The 15,593-nt window shown below is 42.3% G+C and overlaps 1 protein-coding gene across 1 annotated transcript; it reads right to left on the bottom strand.

The window, feature by feature from the left end:
• Nucleotides 1-230: 230 nt before the first annotated feature.
• LOC103111446 (interstitial collagenase-like) lies at nucleotides 231-11,030 on the bottom strand. Its single transcript, XM_007520730.2, has 10 exons — nucleotides 10,860-11,030; nucleotides 10,208-10,452; nucleotides 9,973-10,121; nucleotides 9,637-9,762; nucleotides 8,427-8,582; nucleotides 8,169-8,286; nucleotides 4,238-4,371; nucleotides 1,871-2,033; nucleotides 915-1,018; nucleotides 231-742 (listed from the first exon to the last, which is right to left on the bottom strand). Exons 1-10 carry the CDS (start codon nucleotides 10,959-10,961, stop codon nucleotides 642-644), a joined length of 1,398 nt encoding a protein of 465 aa, XP_007520792.1. The 5' UTR covers nucleotides 10,962-11,030; the 3' UTR covers nucleotides 231-641.
• Between the last annotated feature and the right edge of the window lie 4,563 nt (nucleotides 11,031-15,593).

Consider the following 15,593-nt stretch of genomic DNA (forward strand, 5'->3'; position numbering starts at 1 on the left):
ATGGAGAGAGGAGGGGAAGACAGAGAGGGGGAGAGAGACACCTGCAGACCTGCTTCATCGCTTGTGAAACGATTCCCCTGTTGGGGAGCCAGGGGCTCGAACCGGGATCCTTGAGTTGGTCCTTGCACTTTGTGCCACGTGTGCTTAACCCCTGCTCTATTGCCCAACTCCCAAAAATATATTTCTATAACTATTGCTTTTATAAAATAAGGAAATAAACTATATTGTAATAACAACGAAATTTTATAAAATATGAGAGACAAGGATGGCTTTATTACAAACACAAAACATATTTGTTTTCTTCAAGAGAAATTGTAGCTGTTTAAGAGGAAATGTTTATTGTTGAGACCACTCTGCACGGCCACTCTTAAGACTTACACCTTAGAGCTTCTGTCTTTGCAAAACTGACTTAAATGGATGTCTGTAACCCATCACATCTGGTAGCTAAACTCATGAATTTCCTTATCCATCATTTGTGAAATAAATTATAATAATACATGACACATTATATTTTAAATTTACATGCAGAATGAGGAATAAGAATATACCTAATAGCCCTGTATTTTATTTAAATGTGTGGCTCTTCAGGAAAATGCTTTCTGTGAATATACATTTCTGTGTGCTTTGTAAGAGTTGATCTTTTAGCAGTTGAACCAACTATTTGCTCTCAGGGGGGTCACGATTCTCTTAGATTTGGGGTCAAATTCGTATTGTCTTGTTCCATGAAAGAAATAGAAAAATCCTAGAAATAAAACAAAAGAGACTTATACTTTATACAAACAATTTCTAGGTCACCTGAGAATTTAACAAATTATTTGTGCAAGCCAATCATTCTGACATTTGCTATTACAAATAACAGTGTGGTGAATTTGCTATAGTAACAAAATAGAGGAAATGCTTATACAGTCACTTACCATTCTTTTGAAAAACAGCATCAACTTTGTTGCCAATTCCAGGGAAATCATGTGCTATCATTTTGGGATAACCTGCATCCATGGATCGTTTGTATTCATCATACCTGATTTAAAAAAAAGTATCAGAACCTTTGTTAAATATGTAGGCTTTTCTAGTCATCACAGGGTGGGTTGTTGAGTGGAACTGTACTCTTCTTATCCCACAATCTTGTTGATCATTACTTAACCCCCTAATAATAAAAAAAAAAAAGAAGAGTAGTAAGAATTCCACCATGTAATGTAATGTGATTTAATTCTCCCCTAGCTGCCATACACCCTGCTTTATTATGGTCAATGTGATGAACTTCTATTAGCTGACGTAGCTTTATGAATATTAGTGTTCTCTCTCTCTTTCTTTCTCTCTCTCTCTCTCTTTTCCTTTTTTGCCTCCAGGGTTATTGCTGGGGCTCGGTGCCTGCACTACAAATTCACTGCTCCTGGAGACTGTTCCCCCCCCCTTATTGTTTATTATTATTGTTGTTGTTATTGTTGTCATTGCTGTCATTGATGGATAGGACAGAAAGAATTTGAGAGAGGAGGGAAGACAGAGAGGGGGGGAGAAAGATAGACAACTGCAGACCTGCTTCACTGCTTGTGAAGTGACCCCCTGCAGGTGGGGAGCTGGATCCTTATACCAGCCCTTGGGCTTCCTGCCCTGTGCACTTAGCCTGCTGTGGGCCCCTAGTGTTCTCTTTTTACATTTTTTTATAACTCATCTCATGTCCTCCCTGGGTCCCCAGTACAGGTTTTGCATAGTTAACTGTCAATTCATAGACCTGGATGCTTGTTTCGCTACAGCGATTTACCAAAAGAAGGCAGCTAGCTGGTCAAGCAATGTGAGACGCACTCTGAAACAGTTCAACCTGGAGTGTTCGCTCCATGTAGAACCATATACATTATCTGCCCTCCTTCTTTACCTCCAGTACTTGTTAGCAACAAAGAAGTATGTTTTCCCACTTTCTTCCTCAGAAACAGCAGCATCGATATGCTTCACAGTTCTTGGGAAGCCAAAGGATCTGTAGATGTCCTTGGGGTATCCTTGTAGCACATTTTGCCCCTGTGCAGTCCAGTATGTGCTGCCTGTCAGTCAAGAAGCAGGGATGAAAAAAGTTAACCCAGGGTGGTTGCAAGAGGTTTTCAATCAGTGCATAGTGTCATGTGCTAGAGAAGTGTCCTGACTGCACTTTGACAGTTTTGATGCTTGTGTCCTAGCCTAGACCGATTAAAACAGTATATTTTAGTTTCCTAGATGATTCTAATCTGCAGCTAGTTTGGAGAATGACTGGCATATGGGGTTGAATCATCTTTCTAAAGCCAGGTTTCTAGTAAGGAGGGAATATGTCACACCACCTCAGAGATACAAAGATACACTTCTCCTGTTTGCCATTGGCTGTGGAAGTTCTCACTAGTGGCGTCCTAAAGACAATTCAGAGTTGCCATGGTGTCAATGACAACTCAAAATCTATAATGATTTGCACCTCTGGGTGAAAAAAAATTTATCTGACTAGTATGCAGACCCAAATATGTATCATCTGAGTCCTAATTCTGTATTATTATTTTTAACCCCAGATCACATAAAACTGGTTTATTGGGGGCCAGGCAGTAGCGCACCCAGTTAAGTGCACATGGCACAAAGTGCAAGAGCCGGCATAAGGATCCTGGTTGAAGCCCCGGGCTCCCCGCCTGCAAGGAGGGTTGCTTCACAAGTGGTGAAACAGGTCTCTCTCCCTCTCTATCTTCCCCTTTTCTCTTAGTTTCTTTCTGTTTTACTCAGAACAACAGCAACCACAACCACAGGAATAACAATAACAAAACAACAACAACAAAAGGGAAAAAAAGCTGGTTTATGCCTTGAAGCCAGAATTGTTCTGTTTGTATTAGCATATTTAGTTATATCTCCTGAACAAACAAGTTGAAACTGTATATTTTGAATTCTACATAATATTTTATAATCTAATGGGCTAAAAAACCCATTTCAGAGAATTTTCCAATTCGGACTATATTCATTTCTTTGTCTGCAGTGCATGTCTGGAGCCAACTGTCAGTACTACACCAATTACAGAATGAACAGGGCTTGATACAGTGTCTTCAGAATCAGGAACTAACCACTAGTTTAAGCTTTCTTCTGAAAAAAAAATCTATTCTGTTCAACGCATAGTAGTTCAGAACCTCTCATATTTTCATTTATATACAAATAACCAGGGAGTCTTGAAATTCAAGGTATGGAGTGGTACCTAATGAAAGGGATGGACTTTGATGGAGTTCTGTGTGTGAGGTTCTATATTTTAACTGACTCCCTGCTGGTCTTTGACCTCTCTTATAGCTAGACTGTAGTTCCCTCATCCCTGGCCAACTGTCCCAGCAGGCCTCTTCCTCTCAGGCCTCTCTGGTCATTTGTATTAAAATAAGCTCTAGGGAGGCATGCAATTCAAATGTCTCTGCTCCATTTACTCTGGTATTTCTCAGTTTTACTCCTGAGAAATGTGAAGAGAGTATTAGAATACATTAAGAATTTACACAGAAAACAGTTTAAGAATCTAGGTTCTTAAACAGGTCAGACCATGTCTTTCTTTCTTTTTTACCTCCAGGGTTATGGCTGGGGCTCAGTGTCTGCACTGCAAATCCACCGCTTCTTGAGGCTATTTTCCCCCTTTTGTTGTTGCCCTTGTTTTTATTGTTGTTGTCATTGTTGTTGTTATTATTGGATAGGACAGTGAGAAATAGAGAGAGGAGGAAGAGAAAAAGATAAGACACCTGCAGACCAGCTTCACCACTTGTGAAGTGACCCCCCCCCCCCCCCCCCCCCGCAGGTAGGAAGGTGGAGGCTCAAACTGGGATCCTTACACCGGTTCTTGCACTTTGTGTCATATGCACTTAAACTGCTGCGGTATCACCTGCCCCCCAGAACATGTCTATTTTTAATCATGCTCTTTATTTAAAATGACTCAAAAATGCACTATACTACTCCTAATGAATTGTATTCTAATTAATTTGGAAAGACAGATTTTTCAAAAGTCCGTGGGAAAAAAGTAGCATTGTCTTATCTCAGACTCAACACAGAAGGGAAAATAATTTCTTTTTTAAATAATTAAAGATAAACTATTTATTTTATTTGCTAGAACAGAAAAATGAAAGGGTAAGGGGAGTGGGGCAACACTGCTTCACTGCTTGTAAAGCTCTCCCCTTGCTCAAACCCAGGTAATATGTGCACTTAACCAAGTGTACCACCATCTGGCCCTGAAAAAACTGATTTATCAAGACTGAAAAATAATGGGAAATATTACCTTTGAAAAAGTGTATTTCATCTCTTTCTGACACTTCATAAGCAGCTTGAAGTCCACTTGGGAGGTTTGGCCAGAAAACAGAAATGAAATTGAGCTCCACTTCTGGGTAGAAGGGATTTATACGCAAGTAGAATCTGATTTGGAAAAGAAAAGGCTTTGGTCAAAGGATTAGCAATCACTGGCTTCTTACTGCTGGCAGTAGTGGTGTGCTAGTAAATATTTAGCATCTGACTTGTTGATTTGGGGTGGGAGGAGTCTTGCATTTGCTCTCTGTGTGGTTAAAAGGATGGGATATGGAGATTGGGTGGTGGGAATTGTGGGGAGTTGTACCCCTCCTACCCTATGGTTTTGTTAATTTATCCTTTCTTAAATAAAAAATAAATTTAAAAAAAAAAAAAGGCTGTCTGCGTGGCGGAGTTCAGGAGGTTCATAGTAGCAGCACCATGGTGTCCAGTGTGGTATTTCCACTGTGCAAACACACTCAGCATAAATAACCTCAGGATATAAACAATTAAATGTAGCAAAATTGTTGTAAAGGGTAGAGTTTGATTATTTTTATTGCCTCTGGCTCTCATATGATTGTAAACTTATATAATTAAGCTTTAATAATAGTTGTTTTTAACATCTACACTACAAAATTCTCAGAATTGAACAGGCAGGTCTGATGAGCCATTTAAAGGAGGCTGCAGCCCAGCACTGTTTGAGGTAAAAATGCAAACGCAGTCCTTAGTGCTCAGAGCTACCATAAGCCTTTACACAGCAGCCTGACCTCACAGAAAAGCTTGGGGAGAGAGAATGTTGCCCTTTTCTCTCAGAGGAAACTAAGGAGGGAGAGGGATGGCATGGTGTGTAAGGGCACACAGCTGAGACTAAGCAAAGGCTCACTTCCCATTCAGAAACTGTCTTGTACTTGGTGGTCAGCATAGTGGATTCTGTGGCCCCTCGTAACAGGCACATGTGAACTCATAACAGAGTTTTCTAGGGTCCAGGTCCCAGAGAAGACCACGACCCTTGGGCATTACACACCTGTCACCCTCTTTCAGTCTGTCTGTGAAATCTTGGGCAAGCCAGTTACTCTTACTATACTCAGTTACTCTGATAAACCGGGAACAGCTGCTGGCTATGATAACATCACCCCAGAACTCTTTCTTAACCTGGGTCCTGCGGCAAAGAAGTGGCTCGCTTCATTCCTGTCCCACATCTTGGAATCTGAGTCTATGCCCAAAGTTTGGCGTCGTGCGAAGATAATAGCGGTTTTGAAACCAAAGAAAGACCCAACACTGGCCGCCAGCTATAGACCAATTTCTCTCCTCTCTGTGTGTTACAAACTCCTTGAGAGGCTGCTTCTGTCACGTATTTCTCATCTTACAGAGAAATTCCTATCACCCGCCCAAGCTGGTTTCCGCCCAGGAAGATCTACCTGCGAACAAGTCCTGGCCCTCTCAACTTACATTGAAAATGGATTCCAGAAGAATTTAAAGACGGGTGCTGTCTTTGTTGATCTCACAGCAGCCTATGACACGGTCTGGCACCGTGGTCTCCTAGTCAAGATCTTAAGATGCCTGCCTCCATGGGTGGCCAACACTATATCGTTTCTTCTCCAAAACAGAAGATTCCGGGTACATCTGGGTGACAAGTCTAGCAGATAGAGACTTGTCTCAAGTGGCCTCCCCCAGGGCTCTGTTCTGGCTCCTACGCTATTTAATATTTACATCAGTGACCTCCCAGAAACTTCTTCAAGGAAGTTCATCTATGCCGATGACATCTGCTGTGCAACTCAGGCATCCAAGTTCGACATCCTTGAGGAAACACTCACGAAAGACATGTCTCTGATACCTGATTACTGTAAAAAATGGCGACTAATCCCTAGCACTGCAAAAACGGTATCATCTGTTTTCCATCTACACCATGCCTCGGCCTCGCGTGAGCTTAATGTGCAGCTTGGCGATACGAGAATCCGGCATGAAACCCAGCCAGTCTATCTTGGCGTTACTCTCGATCGCACTCTGTCATTTCACGAACATCTCATAAAAACTGCAGCAAAGGTGGGCGCGAGGAATAACATCATTGCAAGACTGGCCAGCTCCTCATGGGGCGTGAGAGCTTCCACACTACGATCATCATCTCTGGCATTATGCTATTCCACTGCAGAATACTGTGCCCCAGTATGGTTCCGTAGCCCCCATGTCCACTTGGTCGATTCCAAATTATATTCCTCCATGAGGATAATTTCTGGAACCATCCGTTCCACCCCGGTTCCATGGCTGCCAGTTCTTAGCAACATCGCCCCGCCAGATATTCGTCGGGATGCGGCATCATCTAAGTTCATTTCCCACGTCTACCTGCCAATATACGCGGATATCTTCGCCCACCCTGTTCAACGCTTGACATCTCGTCATCCAATCTGGTCCCCTACGCCTACACTGAACTTCTCTGTTCCAGACTCTTGGAAACAGAGTTGGAAGTCAGCTGAGGTAAAGAACAAACACCTCATCACAGACCCCTGCAAACGTCAACCCGGCTTTGACCTAGCACGTTATGATTGGGCCCTCCTCCATCGCTATCGAACAGGCCATGGCCGGTGCGCCGCTATGTTCCATCGCTGGGGAGCCAGAGACGACCCGAACTGCCCCTGCGGCTACAGACAGACTATGACCCACATAGTCAATGACTGCCACCTCTCCAGATTCAAAGGAGGTCTCGAAACTTTACATCAGGCCCAACCTGACGCTGTTGACTGGCTACGGAAGAAGGGCAAACGCTAGAAGAAGAATTGTATCCTGGTGATATTTCAGTGATCTCAGAGTCCTTTCAGTTCCTGAAATCCTAGAATTGGGCCAGGTCCTTGGGGCATACCCTCAGATACTTACTTTGAAAGGTGTGCTCTGCTACATAAAGAGTTTCCCTTTAAAGCTCAGGTTTTCTGAGTACTTCCCAGCATTGAACCACACCCTCTATAGTTTACAGTCAGCCTTATTTTTATACTGAAAAAGAGTACAGCAGAGGACACAGAGCAGTGGTAGCCTGCTAGTGCACATGACCTGTACGGAGTAAAACAGCACCAGCTTCAGTGGGGCTGAGAAGGAAGCCTGTCATACCTCACCTCAGTGTCTTCCCTCACCCATCACACACACACACACACACATGCACACACGCACACACACATGCACACACACACGCACACACGCATGCACACACACATGCACACACACCTTTGTGTGAGTCCGTTTTTGCCCTAGTTCTTTCTAGATCATTATGAAAACTGCTTCCTTCAGAAAAAGACTGCAAGATTATTTTTGCCTTGTGTGTGAAGGCACCCTAGCTTTTTTTGTTTTGAGACTGCAAGCTGTAGATAGTGTTCTGCCAGAGGAGGGAAGCACATGGTGACTGCCCTTGGGGCTTCTCCCAGCGGTGAATGGCTCCTTCCTCCTCCAGGTCTCCGGGTTGAGCTGGTGTGATCAGTGGTATTGGAAGGCTGTCTTCCAGAGTGAAACAACTGATAATTTTACAATAGCTGCTCCTCTTCCTCAGCATGCCGATGCCATGATAAAGTCAGAGTTCTCCTAACTCAATGCTAACATAGTATCATAAAGAGTGATAAGGAGAGACAGCACCCCCAGGAGGTTGTGGACCTACTCTTACTCTGTCACCAGTGAAGTCTGCCTCTCGTCCTGCCTTGCTTTACTGATCTGTAAAATGAGACTGTATTTACTGATTTGATTCTCCAATGATATTTCTAAGGATCAAAGGGCAGAACACATGTAAGTTATTATAAGTTCATTATGTTGTACAAATGCAAGCAATTGCTACCATAGACTTATGTCTGTAAATGATATATGACAGATATGTATAAAACTCGGCGGTGGTCTCTGAGATTCATAGTAGTATTGTTATTATTACAAATGTGAAGCCTGAGGCATGGATATCTTACCTGTCTTTGAAGAACATCACCTCTCCACGAATTGTAGTTACAGCATCAAAGGTCAATGTACTATCACATGCTTGTGGGGTTATTGGGCCAGTTGGCTGGATGGGATTATTCGATGGTCCTAAAAAGAAAGTGAGAAAGCTGGAATTTGCTCTGCCTGGTATTGCAAATCAACATAAACAAGGGAAAGCAGCTTCTGAAAGAACACAGCTGATGGCTGTTTTAGGGCCCCATAGCCATGAAACATCTCTTCATACCCACCATACAAGGCCTGGATGCCATTGATGTCGTCCTGAGCGAGCAGAATGTCTTCACTGGTGACGTAGCTGGGATACATCAAAGCCCCGATATCAGAAGAATGAGAGAGACCAAGGGAATGACCCAATTCATGAGCAGCAACATGAAACAAGTTATATTCTAGAAAGTGAAGAAAATGCCCAATTAATTGACTTAATTAACTAACCTATGACTCTGTATGCTCCTATTGTATCAGAATTTTGGAATACATTAAAGCATGTTCTTTCTGAAGGTATTTAATTTCAGCATTGTTTATCAATAGTGGAGAGAGAAAGTATAGCCTAAACTCAGGTGTTGCATTGCTGCAACTCAGGAAAACACAACTGACCGTCAAGTCTAGTGCACATCAAAATCAGATTTCTCAGTGGCACATATTATTTCACATAGGAGCAATAGAAATTTATCAGTACAAAATGCTTTATTTAGTGGGGCCTGGCGGTGGCATACATAGTACTTTGTGAAAAGATATGTACAAGGACCTGGGTTTGAGCCCACACTCCCCACCTGGAGAGGGGAAGCTTCATAAATGGTAAAGCAGGTCTTCAGGTGTGTAGCTTTCTCTCTCCTTCTCTACCTCTCCCTCACCTCTCAGTTTCTTTCTGTCTCATCAAATGAGAAAAAGGGAGGGGGGAGCAGTGGATTCATAGTGCTGGCGCTATGAGCCCTAGTGACTGGAGACAAAAAAATCATGGAGTTCCACCAAAGCTTCCTTCAGTGCAGTGGAAGCCAGGCTCAAGCCTGGGTTGCACATGTGGTGAAGCACCACACTGTCCAACTGAGCTGTTCAGCCAGCCCAGTGCTGGAATCTTTGTGAAACACATACTGCCTCCTCCCTTCCCTTACTGTCCATAGTCATGCCACCCATGTTAAGCTTTGGTACATCCTTCCAGTAAAATGATTTTGTGTAGAGGATCACAAATAAAACATTAATATGGTCAATATAGTCTTAACAGAAAATAAAGAGTGGACTATGCATAGCCATACATATGTTGCTACAAATGAAAATATTTTTCCTTTACACTTTTAAAATGTAGCATTAGTTTTCTTGCTGATAGTATAAAATGCATGTTTCTATTGGTGCATTTTTTTTTCAATTAAATCAACCAGTACTATTGTGAATGATGAAGAGGAAGAGTTGGAAAGACTTGAGGGAGGTAGTTTATTGTTGACTTACTTTTGATATTGTTGGTCCACCTTTCATCTTCATCAAAATGAATATCCCCTCCAATCCCTGGGCCTGGCTGAAAAGCATGAGCAAGATATCCATCAGGTCCATCAAAGGGATTGTTGTCGTGATGATCTGCAGGAAACAGATCCATCAGTTCTTTCTTAGTTGAACCCAGGAAAGCAAGTTTTAGTTTTGCTAACATGCCAACAGACTTTCATCCAAAGTGATATAAGTCCCTTTAAGTCTAGAAAAGGAACATTCCTTTTTAAAGAAAAGCTGAAGAGATTTTAGAGCAAGGTGAAATTAAAATGAGAATACTTCTGTGTGATAAGAAGTGCTTACCTCCCCAAACAAAAGAGAACAAAATGTCTGCTTGACCCTGCTCAACCTTAGTGAAGGTCAGGGGTGAGGCGTTACTCCAGAGTTGAAAGGCCTTTTCAATGGCATGATCCACCTCTGCTCTGGGCAAATCAGGCGTGTAATTTTCAATCCTTAAAATACAAAACAGTGGTACACTGAACTTCATTTCTTACAGTTCTGATGAGAAATAGGTCCTCAGCTGGTAGTCTCTGGTTACCTGTAGGTCAGGTGTGTATTTTCCCAATGAGGGTTCCCTGGGGTAATTTCAAACGGGGCCACATCAGGCACCCCACATCTGGGCTGCTTCATCACGTTCAGTGTTTGAGCATCTGGCTTCCCAGTCACCTTCAGCCCGAAAAATTTCTGCATTTGCTTTAGCTTTTCAACCTCTGGGCTACTGCTTTTCTGCTTTTGGATTTTCGTCACGTCATTCTTTAGGTCGTAGTAACTTTCCAGATATTTCTGTTGAAAGACAAAATTTAGAATAGTGAATGAAAAAGCTTTTTCATTTTCTCCTGAAAATTGACAGTTTAAATTTTGAGTGAAATGGAGAGCTGCTTTTAAGGTTAGTGTGTAGTTTCATGACCCCTAGTTTCTTAAATAAAGTAGTATTAGCTACCATGAAGTCAGAATTTGACTTGGGGAGCCATGCTTGCTAACTGTTCCCTGAGTTCTCTTTCACTCTCCACTGGAAACCTTTGCCAAAGTTTAGGCAAGAATATCTTTTCTGACAAAAAAAAGTCAAAAACAACAAACAGGTCTTTTTGTAGGAAATGCACCCTGAGACTCTATTGTACACCTTTGACTCTGGTGCATGTGGAACAGTACAGAGGCTCTTGCATTTCTGCCATGTATCAACCAACATTTACCTGCACCAGCTGCGCATCTTGCTCTTGGGTATCTGAGGAAGTTGCTGGGAAGCTGTGGGCACCCACGGCCCAGAGCAGTAGCAGCACAGGAAGGCTGAGCATGCTTGCCTCTATCTTCTCTCTTGAAGGAACAGAATAGCTCCCTACCTACCTGCAGTGCTGATAGCTGAACTTGGAAGCTCTTTTATATGGAAGTCTTTGACTGCCGTGGAGCCAAGGGCTATCTGACTCACATTTCATAACATTCTCCTGATTAGCAATAGTGAGCAATCATAAGAAGTGGTGACTCCAACCAGATTCTTTGGATTTTCTTGGTGTTGCAATCTTATGATTAACATCAAACAGGACATGCAGATAGAAGATCCATTCCGTGGGGCAGTTGTTTTCACCACTTCTATCCGGTTTGAGAAAAACCTATTCCATACACAGATCATGGAGTGCTCCATGATCATTCTAGCAAATGGGCTTTGCTGCTTGATTCTGCTGGTCCTAGAGGCCTGCATACACCTGGCTCCCAGGGCAGAGGGCAGATGTTGTACAGTCAGCATCTGTGCTGACCAAAGTTCAACCCCGCAGGTGAACACTTTAGGCTGGCCCTCCCAGCACTGACAGGGTTCCTTCTGCCTTTGCTCAGCTGCTGGTGTTTATGTGCAGAGCACCAGGTCTCCTTTCTCTCCATTTAGGACCAGGATTGGAGAGCCTTGACTGAGAAGACCTTAGGCTACTGGTAGGCTGTGCTGTCAACAGTACCCTTTCTCTGAGATCTGTTAGAATGTACCTGGCGCTGACAGACAAAAGACCATGAACAGCTCTAGACTTGATTTTTTTTAGTGATTTAAGATCGACTTACCAAATTATAAGATAACAGGGGTATAATTCCAAATCATTCCCACCACCAGAGTTCTGTGTCCCAATCCCTCCATTGGAAACTGCTGTAGTTTCCTATAACTACTTATATTTACATATTTTGTCCTTTTTTTCCTATGGTCCTTCCTTTTCTTTCTGAGTCACACCTACTACTTCCGAGTGTCCTTCCTCTTCTCTCTCCAGGTCCTGATGGAATTGGAGTCCAGAGTCCTCTGATGAGACCTGATTTTTAATCATCACATCTCTCAGTGTGAGAGAATAATAAATGGTTTGTTATTTACTGCTCCTTGGGGCTAGGCAGTGATTGTTTATTCTTTATATGTATTTGGTCATGCATGTCCTATTTGTTCACTAAAAATAAATCTTACTATAGCATCTTCAGTGTGGGAAAATTAATTAACAGACATCTGGTGAAATATTAAAACGGTATCAACATAAGTTTATATAAAGGTGCACAGATAATTTGTTCCAGAGACCCTGAATGTGGTTTGACCCTAATTTTACTGAGACTGTGTTCATTAATCCACTTACCTTCATCCTATTTTTCCCCATTCTTAGTGCCATCTGTAGTATTGCTTTATACTTGTCTTTTAATTTACTTTTGAATCTTTGCATCATTATAATGATCATGTGTCAAATCACAGCTTAGTAGAATTTTACTTGTATACACATAGTAAAATGGACAGGTGGCTATGAAGTGAAACATATATATTCCTGTGTCCATGTTCTATATCCAAATGACTTGGGTGACACCAGTGACACCCTTTCCATACTTGGTGAGTAAAACTAGTTAAATTTGTAGCTTTTTTATTTGTTCCCCTTCTTTCTAGAGACAGTTTAAACAAAGCTTAAAGTGTTGAAGTGTGCTTACGTTCTCCACTGCAGTCCCTTACAGTGGTGCACACTTTCCCCATGGTGTCATATTAGTTTTCTCAGGACTTTTCTCATCTTATCATTTCTAGTTTCCTTTTCACGTTAAGGACAACATCTTTGTGCATAAGTGTTTCTTCAATGTATGTTGGCTTGACTTGAAAGAGCATGTTTCCTCTCTAATCAGTTAGCCACAACTTCCTCATCTTAGTGGAACAATATTTGAGTTCAGTGGGTAAGGGGAAATTAGAGCTCTTGTGAAAATAAAACCCTCTCCTTCTCATAGACATCAGAGTGTGGGACAGAGAACTGAAAATATGAGCATTATTTGTGACTCCAGCTCAGGCAATGAAAATATCAACAGATACTCTCTTTCTTATAGGTTGAAAACAGATTGCTTTCAAAGTCAAATAGTAGCAGACTCCCTGACTATTAGATAACTTGGTCCATATGATGAGGTTGACCCTTAGGTTTATGGGACCTGGGAAATGAAGTTTTGAGATTAACTCAAGGGAACAGCACTGTGACCCTAGGGATTAAGCAAGAAGTTGCATAAGGTATCACTCTTCAAGACTCTCATAAAATGTTCATTCTGACAAAGCAATATATACTACAGTTTAGAAATGCTCAATTTTTTGGTAAAGTTATATATTCATTACTTAAAGAAAATTTCTGTTGGAAGACCAATGTCCTCCAATGCTAGAGGGAGGCAGATGTCTCTAATAGATGTAGGAAGTGGGAACTGGTCATCTTGTTGAAATTGAGCTAGAGTTAATAAATGTAAATTGGTAATTAAAAGATAGGTAGGCCTGGACTCCAGCAACCTGAAGGCCAACTGCAGATGCAGACCCCTGAGGTGAGGTGAGAGGTCATAACAAAAGAAGACATCTCCAGCCGGAGGCACTGTGAGGGATCATAACAAAGGAAGACACCTCTGGAGGCAGGAAAAGAAGATAACCACAGGGCTGTAAAAAGGACCCTCACTTCCCCCATACATATGCAATAGATAACCATAATTGTAACACTGTCATGTGCTTTATCACGTAAGCCATGTATTCTGAATTGTATATAAACCCTAGTAAGATTTACATAGGGGGTTGAGCACTCAATACAGCTGTGGGGTCTTCGCCTTAGGCCCTAGCCCCTATCCAGGGCTAGTAAGTAAAGCTCTGTGTCTTTACATCACCCTGTTCTCTTGGTGAATTTCTTGGATTACCAAACCTAACATTCTCACCTCATCACTTCCACTTGGTCCCCTCCTCCATCTTTGGTAAATCCCCCAATTTTGGAGGGTCAGTGACTGTTAAGTAGAGTAAATCTCAAAGCCTCGATCCAGCATCTGACTTTCTGGATGAAGAAATAAAGTACAAAGAAATCACCTTCAGGCCTACAGGGATGGATGTGAGGGAAAAAAACAGTTTCTCCTGGAGTGAGTCCAGAGCTCTTGACCTAAAAGCTCTGTGTCTCATTAAAACTTCCAGGATGTTGACAGAAATTGAAGACTGGCTGCTTACAATGACTCTGTTAATTTCAACCTTTAATATCGCAAGAACTTTTAATTAAGTTTTGCTTAAGCAGCAAGCCTCAAAGACTCACGTGGAGTTGAATCAAAAGTTTCCAGTCATGTATTCATAGTAGAACTCACATAGCATCTGGGCTAGTGTTTCTGTGATTTATTTGTTACTGTGAAAGAAAACATAAAAATGTAAAACAAAAAAGTTGGTGATTGAGTCTTAACCAAGTCTTAGCAATGCCTGCTTGGAATAAACAACATGCTTCAGAGGGTTCTCATGTGTGGCTGTGTCAACTGACTATTTTGACTATTTCAAAAAAATTCCATGACTTTCTTGGTTGCTTGATGCTGGTGTTCTGTGAAAGGACTCAAATAATTCCGAAGTTACTTACTGAAAGTAGATCTGTGTGACTTAAGTCCACCTTCTGATAGTCTTCATCTGTGCCTATGTTCAAAGATGATACAGATGATACACACACCCCACCCTAAAATAGACAAAATGTCTGCCAGGCGGTGGCGCTCCTTGGTTAAGAGCACACATCACAGTGCACAGGTTCAAGCCCTTGGTTCCCACCTGCAGGGAGAAAGCTTCACAAGTGGTGAAGCAGGGCTGTAGGTGTTTGTCTCTCTCCATCTCTATCTCCACCTCCCCTCTCAATTTCTGTCTGTCTTTATCCAATAATAGATAAGTAAAAGAAATGATGAGGTTTAAAAAAAAATTTTAAATAGAGAAAATGTCATGTGACACTAGGATGGTTCCATTAATTTCATCCTGCCTACACTAAAGCCTCCATTCTGCAGGGAAGCTGCAGGGAAGTGGTGAAGCTTGGCAGAGCTTAACCTATGAGATGAGTTCTCCTGTTAAGTCTCTCCCTCACCAGAGGGATTGGGCAAAGTAGGGGAACGCATAAATCTCACAAGGTTGGCAGCCATGTGAGTTTTCCCTGCCTCACAGAATGCATCCCGGAGCTGCCGACATTAAGTTAAGCCTGCTCCACACTGTATCCCACAGGGTATTACAGATTCCCACCAGTTGAATCCCTAGCAATAGTTGCTAGGGAGGTCCAACCTTTCCAGCCCCTCCCATTTTTCTCTGCCCCTCTTCTAACTATGTATGGACTGTGAAGCCACTTCAGAGGCAAGCTTGGCTCTTCTAGGTCTTGGGGAGGGAAAAGGGGCGGGTGTGCAGGGGGAGGCAGATGCAGGCCATTGCGGGTTTTTGGCTCCACGTGGTTTTAACCAGATGCCTACTTGCCCGACTCTGGTGCGCCCACATGAATAAAGATTTGTAGTGCTACCGCCATGAACTCGGTTCCTGGGTTATCTCTCTCTCCCGCAACGCTAGCCCGACACCATTCCACCATCCTTAAGCATGAAAAAATTTCTCTTTTCCATGAGATTTTCATCTATGGTTACCACCTCAGCTTAGTAGGCATGTAAAAGTGAGTACTGAATTATCTAGTGAATGAGTAAATAAATGCTAA

Source organism: Erinaceus europaeus, chromosome 20 (assembly GCF_950295315.1).
Source record: "Erinaceus europaeus chromosome 20, mEriEur2.1, whole genome shotgun sequence".
Lineage (NCBI taxonomy): Eukaryota > Metazoa > Chordata > Mammalia > Eulipotyphla > Erinaceidae > Erinaceus > Erinaceus europaeus.

Coding starts and splice junctions, on each gene's coding strand:
- LOC103111446 (XM_007520730.2), bottom strand. CDS start 10,961: ATGCTCAGCCTTCCTGTGCTGCTACTGCTCTGGGCCGTGGGTGCCCAC. Junction 1,019..1,870: donor GTTGCTAACAAGTACTGGAG/GTAAAGAAGGAG, acceptor TTTTTAAATCAG/GTATGATGAATACAAACGAT. Junction 743..914: donor TGCTGTTTTTCAAAAGAATG/GTAAGTGACTGT, acceptor TTTTATTTCTAG/GATTTTTCTATTTCTTTCAT.